This window comes from Pteropus vampyrus, unplaced genomic scaffold (genome assembly GCF_000151845.1).
Source record: "Pteropus vampyrus isolate Shadow unplaced genomic scaffold, Pvam_2.0 Scaffold3, whole genome shotgun sequence".
Lineage (NCBI taxonomy): Eukaryota > Metazoa > Chordata > Mammalia > Chiroptera > Pteropodidae > Pteropus > Pteropus vampyrus.
In genome coordinates this window covers 16100337-16118954 of record NW_011888784.1, presented here as the reverse complement: position 1 = coordinate 16118954, position 18618 = coordinate 16100337, and the positions used below count along the sequence as shown (strand labels likewise).

General features: G+C 35.6%; 1 protein-coding gene across 1 annotated transcript in view; it reads left to right on the top strand.

The window, feature by feature from the left end:
• Positions 1-18618, top strand: part of ASXL3 (additional sex combs like 3, transcriptional regulator) — a 131068-nt gene that overhangs the window by 32923 nt on the left and 79527 nt on the right. The window contains exons 2-4 of the mRNA XM_011361811.2: positions 611-719; positions 1994-2099; positions 17471-17592. Of these exons, the coding sequence (XP_011360113.1) occupies positions 611-719; positions 1994-2099; positions 17471-17592 (337 nt within the window). The remainder of the gene's footprint in view (positions 1-610; positions 720-1993; positions 2100-17470; positions 17593-18618) is intronic.

Here is an 18618-nt window from a genome sequence, read left to right as displayed (position 1 = left end):
TCCCAAGCACATATTTCTTTATATGACAAATCTGAGAAAAGGATGTCATTGTTGAAGTTGTGTCAGAGATATAAACATAGATATAAATTTTTATTTGGCCTTGTGAGAAATGCAATCCTATGAGTAACTTAAATACTTGTAATTTCAAATCAGTTCTTCCCTGGTTTCTTATTATTCCTTTGTTGCTTTTCAACCTATAGGATGGAGCTGTCCTTGAACTTGGTTTATTTGATCATTCAAGTGCAACCATCAAGTTGTCTGTAATATTTAAATACTGAGGCTTCATGGTATTATTTGTAAAATAACACCACATAAACATTTGGGCCTTGGTTTCTTTGAAATGTAGTGTTGGTTGCTTTATGAATAAAAGCATAATTTCAATTCAGGAGACTTTTTGCCTGAAGCCTATAATACAGATGCATCTGATTAACTTTGGCGAAACTAGACTGCCCTGTTATTGTAATGTAGATGTTTTCAGGGTTGGGAGGATATTTTTAAAAGGCCTGTGAGAGGGTCTTTTTTTTTTTTTTTTTTAAGAGACTGAGAAAACAGTTTTGCCACAGAAACTGCATATCAGACTGCTTCATTTTTGCACACTTTTATTTTCTAGTGGAACTTCTCCATTAGCCTGTCTGAATGCAATGCTTCACACTAACACTCGAATAGGGGATGGAACATTCTTCAAAATCCCTGGAAAGTCAGGCCTCTATGCTCTCAAAGTAAGTTGGATTGTTCTGCATATTATGTCTGTTATTACTATGTATCACACATTTTTTTTTCCTGACATGTAAAGGTAAACAAAAGTAGATTTGGGTTAAGGGTAGAAGAATGACCCTTATGCCTTTTAAATGTTTTCAGATGTCTTAAAAATGATTTCATGTTAAGAATAAACAGTGACATTTTTCTTTAAGGAAAGAAAGCATATCTGTGGTTTCACTCTAACATATGGTAATGGAAAATAGCTGTGGCTTTCTTCAAATTCATGATTCTTAAAAATTTATAGGGAGGAGTGCCATGACTCATCAGCTAAGAGCTTAAGATGATCACAGTTGCCACAAACTATATGACCCAATAACCATCGGTTGATGTACAGCTTCACACCTGTCTGCCTTTCTGTCTTTAATAAATAAGAAATTTATCTATTCTCCTTGAAAACTTACTGATTTAAATCAATTATTCAACTTTAAAACAGTGATCTCAAGTTTTACTAACAATGCATATTTATTATATGAGAAGCATAGAGAAATAAAAAGCTTTAGATAACTGAGTTTTAATTATTTTAGTGCAATTCCCATTTGCATCTAGAGTGGGAAATGGCATCTGAGATGCAAAATTCTAGAGGACAAGTTGATGATCTGCAGATGATTGTGTAACTTGGAACAAATAAAATCATTGTATTATTTCTTATAAATTAAAAATAAGTCACTGCTTTAATAAATGATGGATTACACTTTAAGTTCATTAATTTCCTTCGAGAAGTTTTTTTTTGTTGTTTTTTTGTTTTGTTTTTGTTCTGTTTGTTTTAATGCTAAGTTATACCTGGCAAAGAAGCAAAGTTTCTTTCTCAGCTACTGAGCATCAGGCTCTTGTCACTGTGTGGGTTTCCGAGGATAACATAGGTTGATCAAACGGACTCATATTAGTTCAGTTGCTTTTTGTAGCTATTGGGTGTTTAAAATTCTTGAGTTGTGAAGCCATTTCCTAACATAAAGAAGAATGTAGAATTGAAAAAAAAAAATTAAAACAACCTAAGTTGAAAGGAACGTTTGTTTTTGTATAGATTTTTTTCTTTTTAAAAAAATTGTATTAGCTTCAAGTAACAGTACATTGGTTAGACATTTATATAGTTTATAGAATGATCCCCTAAAAATGTAAATCAGTATTGAAATTCCAAATTACAAGTACCTGCAATGATACTTTAGGATCCTGAAAGTATCTCGAATGTTTCCAGTTACTAATATATCTCCATAAATCATTTTTAAAAATAATATAGAAAGAGGAGTCGTCATGCCCAGCTGATGGGATGCTGGATTTAGGCTGTGAGTCTGAATTGGATGGCACAGAAATGGCGGAGGCCAATGCCAGTGAAGGAAATGGAGGTGAGTGCGATGAGTTTCAATATAAACTCTGTTCTCCTAAAAGTTATACAGAATTCCGGTAATTCACTAATTGAATTTTCTGTCACTGTAGGTGTAATTTTCTTCTAAGTTTTTATCACTTATTGAGATTTATCATCAAACAATTTTGATTAATAAAGTTAGCACCTAAGAAAAGTATACAATTCTTTGCTTTTTGTTTTATTTATTTATTTTTAACAATATGGATTTTCCTGGATAATATTCTTGAGTATTATCTGTTTGTTTCTCTTGCAAGGTGAGAGGGTTACTGGGGGATATCTGGTGGTTTTATTCTTATGTGAAGCCTGAGCATGCTAATGTTTTATGTCTGATTATACTGATATTTCCTGTGATCACAGTAGTTTTACAATATCTTTGTTCCTAGGCTTGTCCACAGTAAATTAAGCTTAGTGTTAACATTCCTCACAGTGGAACTAGGGCCAAATAAATTATATTCTTGTGAAACACTTTTGAAAAGTGAACAACCCTGCCAGAATTCTAAGGGGGCATTTTCTACCTCTGAGTTCTATCCATGTTAATTCATTTTTATCTGTCTCTAGGCATTTGCATTATGATTCTGTTGATATATGTAATTTTTGTACTGCAGTCTTGGAAAAATTTTTCCACAAAAGCTGCTATACTTTTTTTTACCACCCTACCGCTGGTCCCACAAGTGGACCCAGATCATGATTTGGGAAGAAGACTGTATCATTAAGGTCTCTGTTGGTGGACTCATAGAAATCAGTAAATTATCCTTAAACAAACAAACCTTAAAGAATCCTTGCAGAAACATCGTAATTCACTAATAGCCCAAAGCCATTCATTTTATTAATGGTAATAGGAGTCCCTTTGTATACTGACTGGACACTCTTGCCTTTTAAACTGGCGTGCTTTCTGATACTCCCCCTGAGACTGATTCTGCTTCAGTGCCTATCTAATCTGCAGGAGAGGTTGTGAATTAATGTAGGAAACACAGATTCTTGTCCTACTAAAATGGCTAAAGTCGACCTTGTAGACTTTTTTTTAAACCAACTTTCATTGAATTTGATCTCTAATTCCTATACCTTTTGAAAACCCAGCTCAACCCTCACCACCGTGATTGTACCGTGAACTTTGGCAGATCCTTGTGGTTAGGCAGAGAACAATGCAGAGCTGCATGGCAATTTCTGGCATTCTGGACGGGCTGGTGAATGGAGCAAGCTTTTCTCCTTCAGTGGGATGAAGGGAAATCTTATTGGGTCATTTCTCTGTTGTACAGTCTGTTTGCATGAGCACTTTCATGCTTTCTCTCTAAGTATGTATTGAGCTTCTACTGTGTGCCAAGCACTGTAGGGCCAGACTGTATAGTTCCTTGACATTGGCTTTTTGTTTTGAGTGAGATTTTTAAACCAATGTAGGGTTTTGAGCTAAAGAGGCAGTGATCTCACTTAGATATTAGCAGGATCAAGTAGTTACAATATATATAGATACAGATATATAGATATAGATATTAATATAGATATATAGGAGAACAAGGATAAAAACAGGGAAACTGATTTAGAAAGTTATTGCCATAATATAGATAAGAGATGATAGTGGTTTGAACAAAACAAGTAGCAGTGGATGAGACGATAAGTGATTGGATTCTGGATTATATATAAAGGTAGAGCCAACAGGAGCTGCTGAAGTTAGTATGATTATGAAATAAAGGAAAGTTAGAGATGACTCTAGAGTTTGAATGTGAGCAGAGAGAATAGCATTGTTTTTAACTTAGATGGCAAATCTGCAAGAGAATCAGATTGGGGTAGGGGTTGTTGATCAGAAGCTTAGTTTGGGCATGTTAAGCATGAGGTTCATTTTCAAAATCCAGGTGGATATGTTAAATAATTGGGCTTATCTGTCTTAAATTCATTGGCAAGACCTTGCTGGAGATACATACATACATACATATACATATATACATATACATACATATATACATATACATACATATATATATATATGTATTTGAAAGTAGTCAGTTAAATGTAAAGAAGAACCAATATCTTTTTTTTTTTTAATAGTCAGTTTATAGATGATATTTGCAGATGGGAAACTGAATGAGATCATCAAGAAATGGAAGGTTTATAGAAAAGAGAAGAGGCCCAAAGACTGAGCTCAGTGGTACCTGAATTTTAAGAAGTTGGAAAGAGCAAAGGAGATTGAGGATAAATGGACAGGAGAACAGGTTGTCTGTTCTGGAAACCAAGTAAAGAAAATGTTTCTGGGAGGAAGTGATTCAAATGTGTCAAATGCTTTTGATGTCGACTTATAATAAAGACTAAGAAATAACTATTGGATTTAGCTTTGTGAAGTTGTTGATGAACTTGACAAGGATGATTTTGTTGAATGGTGAGGCCACAAGCCAGAATGGAATGGGTTTGAGAAAATGGGAGGATAGAAAGTGGAGACCCTAAGTGTAAACAGTTCTTTCAAGAATTTTTGAGGTAAAGGGATGGAGTGAAATGGGAAAAATGGGTAGAAGAGAAAGTAGAACCAAGATAAAGATTTTTTTTTAATATGAGAGATAAATATTAAAATAATTGTATACTGATGGGAAAATCCAATTGAGGAGGAGAATTTGATAATGAGGAAAATCCAATTGAGGAGGAGAATTCGATAATAAGAGATGGGCCTTATTTAGAAGTTTGGAGAGGTACTCTAAGGAAAGAGTAGGAAAAGTCAGGGTGTTTGGATAAAACCGAAGATAGTTGAGTATATGTAGGAGGGGCTTATGGAGGTTTGCTTATTTGTGCTTAATTTTTTTCAGTGTAATAAAAAGCTTTATTAGCCAAGGGAGAGGATAGGGGAGGTAAGTTTTATAGATTTAAAGAGAAGATATAAAATGTCTAGAGTCTGACAGCATTAAGCACACTCTTAAGGTTGCTAATCCTGAATTTAATGAGACCAGTCGGCATGGCTGTACATTTTTCTCCAGTCATGTTCATGACCACTGTGCAAGTGCAGAGTAGATACAGGTGGATTTGACCAGAGTTGAGATTTTGCCAGGTGTGAATGATGAAGTGACAGAGGAACAAGGGAGTTGAGAGTGCATGAAATAGAGTAGTTAAGATCAATCTCTATGGAATTTAAGCTGGTTGTGAAAGTGGGCAAAGACACAGTGTGTGAGAGATGGTGTGAAGGAGGAGGTCTCCTTGGGGTGGAAGGATTGTTTGATTTGATGTTCTAGAGAAAATGAGTTAGAAGAATTCGTGATAGGAGAGTGGAATGCATGAAATTGAGTTTAGCATAATATTATGGAATGTATGTCTGAAATGAGAGGCGAGGAGGCAGCTAGGTTTAAGGCTGTTGCAAATGGTTAGGCAGTGTGTGCACTCTGCAGAGTGGCCTGGCCCAGGGGGCCTTCGGTGGCTGAAATTCAGCAGCCCTCCATTTGCCCAGCTTAGTGTCATGGGAGGGAACAGGGTCTATTGGAAAGAAACATTGCCTTTTCTTATTTGCATGAAGATGTCATAAAGGCTAGCGGTGGCCCTGGCATAAAATTGAAAAAGACAATTATGATAGAACTAGCATTGAAAGGGTATGACATTTAGGAGCTAAAATTTTTGTAAAATGGGGAAGAGTCCCCCAGGTGTTGTTAGATAATTACAGTAAGGAGAATTGGCTGGTTCTATAGTCTGATGACATGAGATACAATGCTGGAGGCATCTGAGGAGCAGCGAGGGAGAATAGAGGTCACCTATCCCATTTCCAGGCCCTGTGGTTTAGGATGTGTAGGAAAGGGCTCATACCTGAGAGGGTTCCGGGGAAAGAAGTGCCCATAAGAGAGAGCCAGGTTTTGTAGATTAAGATTCAAAGGGAGTACTCAAAGAAAAAGTGGAGGTTATAGGATATTTTGCTAATAACTAGTCTTGGATTTCAGAGGAAACAGTGGGACGGTTTTAGTGTCTGGGAAGGGGCCGGGGAGAGAGGAGAGCATGCAGCCAATAATTAAACCAAAGCAGGTATAGGCAAACTTCCCTAATTGGAAATGTGAATAGGTAGTTCACAAAATTACACATTCCCACACATCTCCAGATAATGTGACAAAAACTAGACTTTTCTGGCCTCTTTTGAAATTGCATCAGGGAAATTGCTTTGGGGGAATCTCTGAAAGAATAGTAAATAGCTTATTTCCTTGAATATTCTTTGATTTGCCCACTTTTGTATCTTATTGCAAACCACAATTGCTTCTTGTAGGACAAATATATTTCCTATCCATGTAAATACCATATACTTATGTGTATAGCCCATTAACCTAGCCTTAGGATACATTTTCAAACCTAGATATTGAAAATATATTGAGTACTTATAATGCCCAGCCTTTGTGAGTTCTTTACATGTATGTTGTTTAATCCTCACAACATTTCTGTGAGATAGTCACTCCTAGGCTCTTTTATATTTTTTACGAATAAGGAAACAGGTTAAAAGTCTCCAAGGGGCAAGCCCAGGCTCTAACCGTGCTACACTCTGCCAGAATCACACAGAACACTATTAGCTAGGAGTCACTGATGCAGTTTGCCTTTCTAACAGTTGTCCACATCTGTTCTGATTATCAACTTGAGAATTTAACAAAAAGGAACCTCTGGTTTATCCAAATGAAGATGTGGGATGCCACATAATTTCTTACAAATCAGTAGCAAATCCCATGAAACAGAACAGATTTAGGTGATTTCCTTGCTTACTCTGTTTCTAATACATATTTGAACTAGAAGTTAGAATGGATATAATTTCTACACTTCTTATAGCTGTATGAATATACTTTGAAAATATAATCAGGGAGAGAAGTAGGTCATGTGTGGGGATGTGTGGACATGGGAGAAAAGGCAGGGCAAAAGGAGGAGGGGAGGAGGAGGGTACCACCATCTGTTTTATCTTTGTTCCCCTCCTCCTCTTTCATTTCTCCTTGGAATGAAAGATTGGGAGGTATTGAGGTGAATACTAATAAATATCAATCGGTAAGATACCCTGTGGCGATCCAAAGAATAAGCCCTCTGCTACTATAGAGTTACTTCAAATTAACAAAAATTAATTGACATTTGCTGCACTGTTAAAGGGGGTAAGCAGAGAAGTACTTGAAAAGAAAGCACTTTACAAAAACTGATAACAAGAAAGAAATCTTAGGAGCTCAATTCCAGTCAGTAACGCTTGAGTCCTTAGGTAGAGTGAAGATAATAATAGTAATGCTTTAGTCCTGTACTTGCAATCAACTGGCCAGCAAAACACATTTTTTTTTTAATTGGGGTTTGTTTTGCCAGGTTTTTTTTTTTTTTGTTTTTTTTGAAATTTTTTACAATGTGGGAAAAGTGGTATATTATTGATTATAGAATTTACAAGACACAAAACTATAGTTATGTTTCTTCGACTCCAAAAGAGTTTCTCAAGTTAATAAGAATTAGACTTATAGACTCGAGAAAGTAAACTCTTCACTTTTTACAAGCTTAGCTCTAGAGATCGAAGAATGATTTAGGTGAATCACTTGATTTATCTTTGTTGACAACCCCTGACCATTTATGCCAATATAAGTATAGATCTATGTCACCCAAAGAAAATATTTTGAATTTTATGAGCTATTCTAGTCAGAGATTTATGGGTATGTTTGTGTCTGAGTTGTTTTCTGAACATAATACATTGGTATATCATAAGTTTGCTCACACATATTAAGCTGACTTACAGTGCATTGCTGGCTACAGAACCCATACATATTTTATATAAAATGATACCATCAGTAGATAGTCTTCACCTTCTTCACCTCCTACTTATAAATTATTATTAACAAGAAAATGAGTTCTTTTTTGGCCCTAATATATTTCACGTTTAAAATAAAAAACAACCATCATATTTAATTTTTTTAAAATGAAGAAATTGGAGAATATACAATTTTCATTGACAAAGATCGAAAAAGGTTCTGCTTGTCATTAACCCTAGTGGCTTTCAGGGAGGGAACAGCAATCTAGCAGAGGAATTAATATTTTAAGTCCCTATTTAGGGGACAAAATTATAGAGAACATATATCCTGTGCTTTAGTCTTTAGATCCCAGGGTCAATAATAATTCCAACAGTTGAAGAATTTTATATGGTTCCTTTTCATTATTCATTATGGACAGTTTTATAAGCGGGTTTCTGATTGTATGATTTTTGGCAGAGTTCTGTTAACTTAATGAAATGTTATTCAGTTCACTCTCTGTTTTCATTGGCTCTGAGGCTATGCTTTGAGGGGTCTGTTTTCAAAAGTGAAAAATACTTTAAGATGGCCCAAAGTGTGTGGATGGGATCTTGGTTGTGACATCAGTTACATACAGCTGAGGAGCTTTCTGGAGGAAGTGCGATGTGTAGTAATGGAGGTTCAGGTGTCCTCAGGAAGTAGCACTGACAATTTGTCACTGTTAATTTTATGCAAGGGTAGGGCTAAGAAAAATGAAGGGACTGCGGAGTTGTGAAGGGACTGTTTTGAGTAACTTTTAAGGGTACTGCCAACCTGTTTGGTATCTTATTCTTCGTGGGATTACTGTTCTTGTTTTGCTGGAGGTTTTTCAGTAGCTTTTCTGTGACTGTTCCAGTGTGATTTTGCATATGATGCGTGTGTGCCTTCATCTTGTGTTCATAATCAATTTCTACCTGACAGTCATTCCTAAGAGTCTCGTAAGTGAGAGAAAGGAATTCCTTCAGTCACTGTGCCAGGTCCCTTGATTTTCTTAGGTTAAACTAATATGTCTTACCCAGCATCTGCATTTTCATTAACAGCTTTGTTAGCTCACAGAAGACACCTGTTCTACATTGGTGGCCCAGAGAAACTTAAGTCTGTGAAAATTATGTTGTTTTAGTTACACATGAAAGAAAATACAGAGGAAAGAGAATGCTGTTCACAGTCAGAAATGACCATTGGCAGGATATAAAACTTCCTCTGCCTACTCTTTCTCATTCTCCTTTCTTTCATCCCAGCCTGCAGCTTTCACAGTTCATGAAAAGTTTGAGGGACTTCAGAAGCTCATGCAGGCCTATATCCTCTCTCATGCCAGCATTTTACTTAAACCGATTCATTCAATTAGATATTGTTCTAATAGTAAATGTCCAGAGGGATAAGAATCTCACAGTCCCTTTCTATTTGTCTTTATGTGATTTTGATAACCCATATATTCAAGAACTTTTTCTGTATGTTAAAATATTTTGTGCTTTTAATTAATTTTCTTCCACCCCCCCCCCCCGCCCCCACAATGTCACAGAGCAGCTGGGCATCATCTAGATCCCACCCCACTCCCTTCATCTAAACTTTTCCAAATGACTTAGCCTAGCTCTTTCAAACATTACTTATAAATACTATTTTCCACTTTTTTTTTTTTTAACCCATCAGGGATCTCTTTTTCCTACATATTTCCCCTTGAACTGTGAACCTTGTTCTTGTATAAATGGATTTTGCTCAATTTTAACAGCTCAGAGTCATGAAGGAAAAAAAAAAGTTTTATTTTTAAGTGCAGATAAATTAGCCCATTTAAGTGTACTTTCTCCCTCATTTTCTATGCTGTGAAAGAAATATTTCATAATATAGAGATTGGAAATAGAGTATGATCTCACAATAAAAACAAACTCCCTCTCAAATAAAATCAAAATTAAAAGTATTCCCACAGTTACTCATTTTAACTAGCCAAATTTCTGTTTGATGTATGTAGTTTGTGATTGGTATATAGGAACAAAGCATCCATACTCTTAAAAAAAATAAAGTACTTTTTAAAATCGATGCCAGATAATCCATTCTCATTTAGCTATCTGAATACTTTAACTTTTATAAAATTTTATTTTTAGTTTCAAGTATATAGTACATTGATTAGACATTTATATAGTTTATAAAATGACCCCCTTACTTGCTCTTTCCTCTGGCTCTTCACCTTTTCTTTATTGTACACTGGAGTTATCTTTTCTGTGTTAAATTATAAAGTATTTAGTAGCAATGCCAATGAATGAAGCACTTACCCTTGACCTGTACCAACCTTTTAATGATTTTCTTCCTCTCTGCTTTTTCCTATTTCTCATTTTCTAGGTGGATTGCAGTATTTCTGTGTAGATGTTTCAGGAACCTGATGTACTGTGGAACATCACAGTTGTTGTGTCGTATAAAAGAAATAGCTTCTAATGTTTTTCCTCACATAGGCAGCTTTTGTATTATTACTGTCCATAATTCTGAAAAAGGAATCTGTAGGTGGCTAATGGCTGGTACCTATAGGATATGTTTTTTCCATTAGATATTCTTATTTCTGGTTTGAGTTTCTCTTTTCTTATCTGAGTTTAAAGAAATACTTTTTATAGATATCCAGAGATATTAGCATAACTAAGTTTTTCGTTATAAATTCAGTGTACTCATTAGCTTGGGCTAATTAGGAAGCAGACTATAAAATATAGTAAATATTTCAGATATGTTAGGTATATTTTATTCATAGATTATATTATGCTAAATATAATCAAGTATCAATATTTATAATGTTTAAATGCTTTTTCCCTTGAAAGTTTCTTAGGGGAGAATTGCTGTTTCCATTATCTTAGTGCTTTTATTGCTTTATTTAATCCCTTACCTCTCTTGGCATCTCATACCCTTTGAATATTTTCTTTTAATGCAGCAAGAGAAGTTATTTAAATCCAGACACCTATACCTATCTTGGAATAGGAATGCTTTGAGCTAGGACAGTTTCTCCTTAGTCTGGATCAAAAAAGGATTAAGGAAATATTTTTTCTCTGAAAGAAATGGAGTCCGGGAAAGTTTTAGTTCAAGTCAGATAGGTTTGCCTGGTCATCGTCATCATTTTTAACAGTATTTGGCATGTACTTTGTTGCTGTGTATACACAGAGTATCAGATATACACAATTTCAAATGTAAGTATGATATTTACCATTATAATTCAGACATAAGCTTTTTTGATTATTTGCCATCTAGGAATACTTTTGAATTATCTGCTTATTGATCTTTCGAAACAAATGATTATGTTCACTCCTAGGTTTTCATAGACTTAATTTCCCTCAGGTAGATTTAATAATTCTATGCCATTGTTCTTTGAAAAATATATTTCACAAAATTATGGTCTCAAAATCTGGTCTTGGATCTTATTCACTGTCTCCGCAAAGTCCCCCCACATTTTATACAGGACTAGGCATAAAGGTGCTCAATAAAAGTTTTGCAACTGAATGAATGATTAATTTTAAAAAAACTCCTTCTAAGACCCAACCCACTTTTAAAATTTGATTGAATTCTAACATTGTGCCATACAGTGTTTAATATACTGTGTGGTTTTTTATTTAAATCTTTTTATTTATAAAAACTGTGTTAAATCTATAATGTATGTCAGGATCCTTTCTACAGATAATCGTTTTTATTTGAAAGCATCTAGTTTAAGTGGTCAGAACATTGAAAGAGAATAGTTGGAGGGAGAACTGATCAAAATGATGTTGACTGAAAGAGGCCTCTCTTCTCTACTGTGATTATACCGTTGAATACCATTTACCTCAGATAGCTTGTTTTATACTGTATAGTTTACTTAGACATATAGCAATGAAGATCTTTGTCACAGTGACTATGTTATGCCAGATGTTTTGTAGTCTCTCCACACAGTTCCTACCATTTCAAGAATGCATCGTGATGTCTAATTTTGATTTTTAAATTATTTTTATTTCACTATGCAAAACCTCCAAACCGTGACCCTCTTAAAATAAGGCAATGAGTAAGGATGGTGGAAGAAAATACATTTACATTTAGTGGCAGGTCATGGGCCTTCTCGTTGACTTACATAGGACGTTTTGTGGTTTGGTTTCCATATTTTCCCTATTCGACTTTAGGATAATTTAAACACGCTTTTAAAAAAGCTTTTTTTTTTTTTCAGATTTTTAAAAAGTTCACCCTTTGCGTGTGTTTTTCCATAATGAACAACTGCTTTGCTGATCTCCTTTTCTATGAATTCTTATTAAAAACAGTAATTGGAAGTTAACTTTAAAAATAGATACTGTAGATAAATTTAATGAAAATCAAATTTGACAGTTTTGTTTAATGAACATTTATAGATCAACTGCTCTATGCCTATCTTTGCAAGTATATAAGTACTTGAGCTGCTGAGCTTGTGGGTGCTGAGAAAGACACAAGCACCAGTGTTGCTGGGACTATTGTAAATTTGTATACTGAGTTCTGAAGAAACATGGGTAAGGGAGGAGTAAGCCTACCTCAGAGCCCGGGATAGTTAGGAAAGCTCTGGGGGAAGCTGTTTGAGCTTGATCTGTCAAGATGATTTTGTCCAGTCATGTGTCGAAGGACACTTGGGTTGTTTCCATGTCTTCGCTATTGTAAATAATGCTGCAGTGGAACATACATGCAGTGGAATACTCCTCAGCCATAAAAAATGAAATATTGCCATTTTCAACAATATGGATGAATCTTGAGAGTATTATGCTAAGTGAAATAAGTCAGATAGAAAAGGACAAGAACCGTAAGATTTTACTCATGTGTGAGTTATAAAACAAAAAGCAACGAACAAAACAAAACAAACTCATAGATACAACAGAATAGTGGTTACCAGAGAGGAAGGGGAGGTAGGAGGAGGACGCAGAGGGGTAAAGGGGGCCAAATACAAGGTGACAGAGGAGACTAGGCTTTGGAGTGTTGAGTATGCAACAGAGTATACAAATGTTGTGTTATGAGATTGTACACCTAAAATTTACGTAATGTTATTAACCAATGTTACCCCAATAAATTTAATTTTTAAAAGATGAGTTTGCTAAGCAGAGAGATGGAGAAGGGTACTTTGAAGAGGGACAATCAGAGCTCTTGTAACAAATACTGTAAATATGTGTGTTCAGGAAATGCCACAGGGTCTCGATTGGCTGGATCAGAGAGGGTGGGAGTTGAAGAGGCAACCAAGATGCGAGACCAGAAAGAGAGACAGTCAGGATGGTGTTCTGAGTTCTCCTTTCTTTGTGTCTCAGATTAAAGGTTAAAGCTCTCTGGCACACCTGTCAGTGGCTTAGTAATTAGATCGGGGGGAGTATTACTCATACCTTCTCTCTAGTACTCAACTTTAAAAATATGAGCTCTAACCCATATTTTCAAGTCGAATGGTGAATGATAAAAAGGAGAGAGGGGGCCATCTTGGAGACTGAGGAAAGAGGCTGAAATCCAGCCTTTCTGGAACACAGTCACCAGCTTCCTTGGCCTTCAAGCCTGTCCTCTGATGACCTATAATCCTCCAACTCACTTCACTCCCAAGCTTTCTAAGTAGAGTATTTTGGAGGAGGGGTTTGGGAACCTGAATGTGAGTGAGAGTAGAGGTAGATGGCCAGCAATTAGAGAATTCCATTATCTGTTTGAATTTAGAAGTAGTAGATTAGCTTTTAACTATGATTTTGGCTTGCCTGGTTTTGGCAGGCAAGCAAAATACAGAAAGAGTATTCTGTTCCTTTAAAAAGGTTTTACTTCATTTTCAGTTTCTCCACCTACAAAAGGGCAGTCAGTTTTGTGGGGTTTTGAGGTATAAAAACCTGGCATTCGTTTTGTGATGGTGCCAGTGCACAGTTAGAGAAACAAAAAGCTCCCATTCTGTCCTGAATGCTAAGAAGATATCACTTGCTAAGACTGTGTGTCAGCGTTTGATATTTATTGGATAAAACATCTGTCCTACTTCTTTAGTTTCCTGGCTCCTGTTGTAATTTCACATACAGGGGATTCCCTAGATCCTTTCTTTAACATTAATTTTCTTTGGCTTATATTTCAGAGGCCACACTCAGTCCCTTAGATAAATATTCAGGCAACTGTTTAAAATAAACCTGTTATTATTTATTTACCACATCTGTTATTAAGAAAGCTATAAAAATAAGTAAAAGTGGAAACCATGTGTTTTGTCAGAGTATGAAGCTTCCTGAGCATGCATAATCGAACTACTTGGTGTTTTTAGATTCAGCCATCCTCATCATATTCATGGCAAAAGAATGAACAATGCTACACATATGCCCATGTTAAGATGTCTATATTGTCAAGACACACACACGTGCACGCATGTGCACACGCAAGCACACTGTTTGGAGTCTATGGATTCATTATATTATACTCCACCCATTTTCTTCTTGATTTCTTTTCATTGAAAATAACTGGGGTTTTATTCTTTCTTTTTTTTTTTACATTAATTAATTAATTTTTACGGTGACATTGGTTAACGAAATCCAATAAGTTTCAGCTACACACTTTAACAGTAAGGCATACATATGTTTACACTGTGTGTTCACCTCCCATAGTTAGATTTCTTTCTGTCACCACATATTTGACCCCCTTTACCCCAGCTACCTACCTCCACCTTCAAAAATAAGTGTTTTTAACCCAAAGGAACACTAACTTATAGATTTTTTTCTTTTACACTTTCTTCTAGAGTCTATAATTTTTTTTTTTTTTTATCAGAGGTAACTAATTAGTAAACAATGGTTTGACTCAGAGAAATAGGACTAAATTCCAGAAATAGAGATTAGGGAGGAAAACGACTATGTAGGAAAGGAATTCTCATAATGCATCAGTTGGGTCTAGGATAGAATGGAAGATAAAGCAAAATAGAGTTGGGTTAAAGGAAAAGAAATCACCTTAAGGAAAAAAAAAAACCATAGTATTTCTTGATGCTGTTTCAGTTTTATTATCCTGCCCTCTATCTGAAGCTCTGGACTTTAAATTGAAAAAAAACCCTTACTTTTGGAAACACTGTGTGTAAATACATGTGAATCACTATTAATATGGTACAATAGTGAATTTAAACCAAAATATGCAGCATGTATGGTGATACTGAAATATAGATATCATGATACCCAACGATTTCCTAAGTCAGAGAGAAATAGAGCAAGTTGTAAGTAAGATATCTAGTGTCCTCAAGAAGGACCACTGATTAGAGACTGCTTATTGTGGCAGTTAGAAAATATAAGGGAATGAGGCTTTAATTAAATATACAGTGATTCAGTGTTTGTTGTTTTTTGATCCTGCTGCGTTGAAGTTAACCTTGAAACACTTATGAATAAAACCATTTCCTAAGAAAACTGGAAAATACGTTTAGATGCCCAGTAGGCAGAAACACTCTCATATTTTTCATAAATTCCATAAAATCCATTTACTGCATTTGGTTATCCTTTGTAACCAATAAGTTTCCATTTTTTCTAGGTGGAAATACTCCTCTATGCATGTGAAAGTAATAAAACATATTTGCTAATGCACTGGCTGGGCTTACATCACATCTGTTTAGGTCTGTTAAAATAGGATCATATATCCCATCTGCCACTTTACTCTTGCCCCCTCCCCAGTTTGTCACACTTCATAGAGACTTCAGGACATTGAAAGGCCATCCATGTAGTCAGTATAAAAATAAATTAACTTTTATAATATAAACCGATGATTGGTTCTAATATTTCTTGATAAGTAAGCTTTGGCAAAGTGTTGCAAAGTACTCTAGTGATCATTTTAAGGAGAGAAGCCTGAAAGCCATGGTTTATGCAAGTAGTGTTATAAAATGTTTCTTAACTAGGACATTTAGACTGAAGGGAAAATATATTGTATCAAATAGAAAAAACTCACCTGATCTTTAATTCAAGGACATCTCTCACTATATCCATGGGCAAATCCTTTTGCTCTTTCAACCATAGCATTTCCTGGGCCAATCGTTCTTACCCATAATTCTTAATTTTTTCATGTCAGAGACTAAATGACTTGTTCTCTGTGCTCTTACTGACTTCCTGTTTCAGTACTGCCAGCATGATGCAAGTGAATCAGACTTCTTTAGTCACTGAATTTTCAGCATCAGTTCTTGGCTTTAAGGCCAGATATTTTAAGTGGAAAATTATAGGCCTGGCCTTGGATCCCAGCTCTACTGTTTCATTGGCTGTGTGACCATGGACAAGTTATCGAGCCCTTCTGAGCTCTAGTTTTCTCTTTCCAATATGGAGATAATAATTTTCCATCTTGCAAGAAAGCTGTGAGAATGAAATGAGATTACATATGTACAATGCTCGGCATTAATAACTAACAATTATTTTATTTTCCAAAACGTGTTCATTTTGGTTTCCTGATTACTTTGTGTTAAAACAAAACTTGATTAACTTTTTTTTTCCAAACATTCTCTTTCAAAAACCACATTTTCATTTCTAGGCAATATGTGCTTAAGTCTATCTAAAGCAGCTTGACTGTTCTTAACACTGTGCACATCCATATGCTTCTATTTTTTTAATAGAATAATTTTTACTACACTTTTTTTTTCTTTTTCTAAACTCAAGTTAGGATCTTCCCGAGTTACTGTTCCTTGGAAATTTTCTTGGATTAGGGTTAAACCTGGTGCCCTTAAAAAGTCATATTTTGAGCTTTTACAATATGTGCTCAAGTTATTTTCTTCCATCTAATTTCCTTTTACCTCCTGCCTTTGACATATGCCTCCATTCTGCCACAAATCATAGTGCTTCCTCACTTTGGTTTTCCAAGTAACTCCTCCTTTAGTGTGCACAGAAAAGAGCCTGCACTTGCACTCCTGCCAAAGCCACTCCAGTATAAACCTAGTTTCTCTGGTGAAATGAGGTCACATTCCAGGAGGACCAGAAGAAGTGTTCTGGTTCCACCAGCAGGTTTCATAGAGCCATGCAGTTATCCATGTCAATAAGACAGTGGTTCATCTAAAAAAACAGTCTTTTCTAAGAAAATGTCTTCTGTAGAATAGGCAGCAGAAAAAATTTGACTCTACTACAAATGGCCAGATTATATTGTATATCTGCAGAGGGCTCCATTTTCTTGAAAATAATTATTTTAAATTGACTGACAACCAGCATCTCGGATTTTATTTTTTTCTTCTCCATGCTATGTGACTTGGCCCATAGGAGAGGATGAACATGCCCCAGTAGGCCATGGATTGTACAGAACAAGGGCTGTTAAACAGAAGAATCATGATACCTCTGAGGTTGATAGATTTAAGACAACTTCTTAATTTAGATTATTTCTTCAGAATACTATATGCATTGCCCCATCTCCATATTCAAATTTGGAAAGTATTTGCTGACTCCCAACTCTTGAAGCAGATATTGTGCTTTATTTTATGTCTGTACAATAGCCCTATGACATAGAAATTATCATCAATTAGTGGGTAAGGAAATGGAGACTTGGAGAGGTTAAATGTAACTGTGGCCACACAGTTATTAAATGATCCCTTCTTTCAAATCAAGAGACTTCTTTTCACTGTGCTATTTTGCTTTATTTTAGGTATCCATTTTCAAGTGGAGAAAAGCTCCGAGTTAATTACAGTGGATATAAAAAAAGAGGAATTCAAATTAGTAATATCATTATCTCTCTGTGTTTCTAGTTTGTGCAAAGCAGGTAACTGATGAAGCATCTTCCACTCGAGATTCAAGCCTTACTAACACAGCAGTGCAAAGCAAGTTAGTGTCTTCCTTTCAGCAACACACCAAAAAGGCTCTTAAACAGGTAAGATAGTTGGCACTCGTTCTTTGTCCTTTGGTCCTACCTACTTAAGTTAATGGGTGTTATGCAGAGAAAGTAAAATAAAAAGAACATAGCAATCAGAAGGCAATAGAAATGTCCTGAATTAAACCGCTTTCGTAATATTCAGCACAGTAATTTTAATCTATTCTAAAAACTGGAAAAGGCTTGTTTGAGAACTTTAGGGTAGAATAGAAGAGGGAAAATGTGCTTGGAAACATAATAAAAACTTGTATTAAGATTTGCGTGCGTGCGATTTATAGTAAACATTGAGTTCATAAATGCATTGCATGTTTTGAAAATAGTGTCTATATTTATGGTCTCGTGTTTATCTGGTAGTTGATATAAAAATAAACAGATAACTTATTTCTCATTACTGAGATACATTAAGTTACAAATAAGAAAAACAGTAATTGTGGCTTATTTATATCTAGAATATTGATCAGCAAGTGTTGTTTGGTACCGAGTGGAGGTTAACTTTGAAGTATCATCTTGAAATTACATAAGCATTCTTGACCGATGTGTCCCTCTCTGGAGATGGTGGTGGGACGTAATGATTATAGAGTTGGACTTTGGGCTCTCAGATACCCTAGTTTCAGTCCTTGCTACTCAGTGCATAACTCTGGGGAGGCTACATTTTTCCTCTGGATCTTAAATTTCTTTTCTAGGAAATGTGGAAAATAATAATACCTTTCACATGGGAATGATCTGAGAATTAAGTGAGGTGTGAGGTGATACATTGAAAGCATGTGGTAGAGTGAGTGTGTGGCACGTAATTGTCAAAAAAATGTTGGCTTCTGCCGCCACACTGGCAAATGCCGATTTGTGCAGGGAAGAGAAGGAAGAGATGCTAAAGGTAGATGGGGACAATGCACGATGGTAACAATAATGTCAGTAAATGGAAGGCTCACATATTTAACCCTGAATCCATGGATTTCCCTTGTGTAACTGCTTTGCTCTTAGGTTTTTATTTGGATCCTTCTTTGACAATCTCCTCTGCCTCTCTCCTTG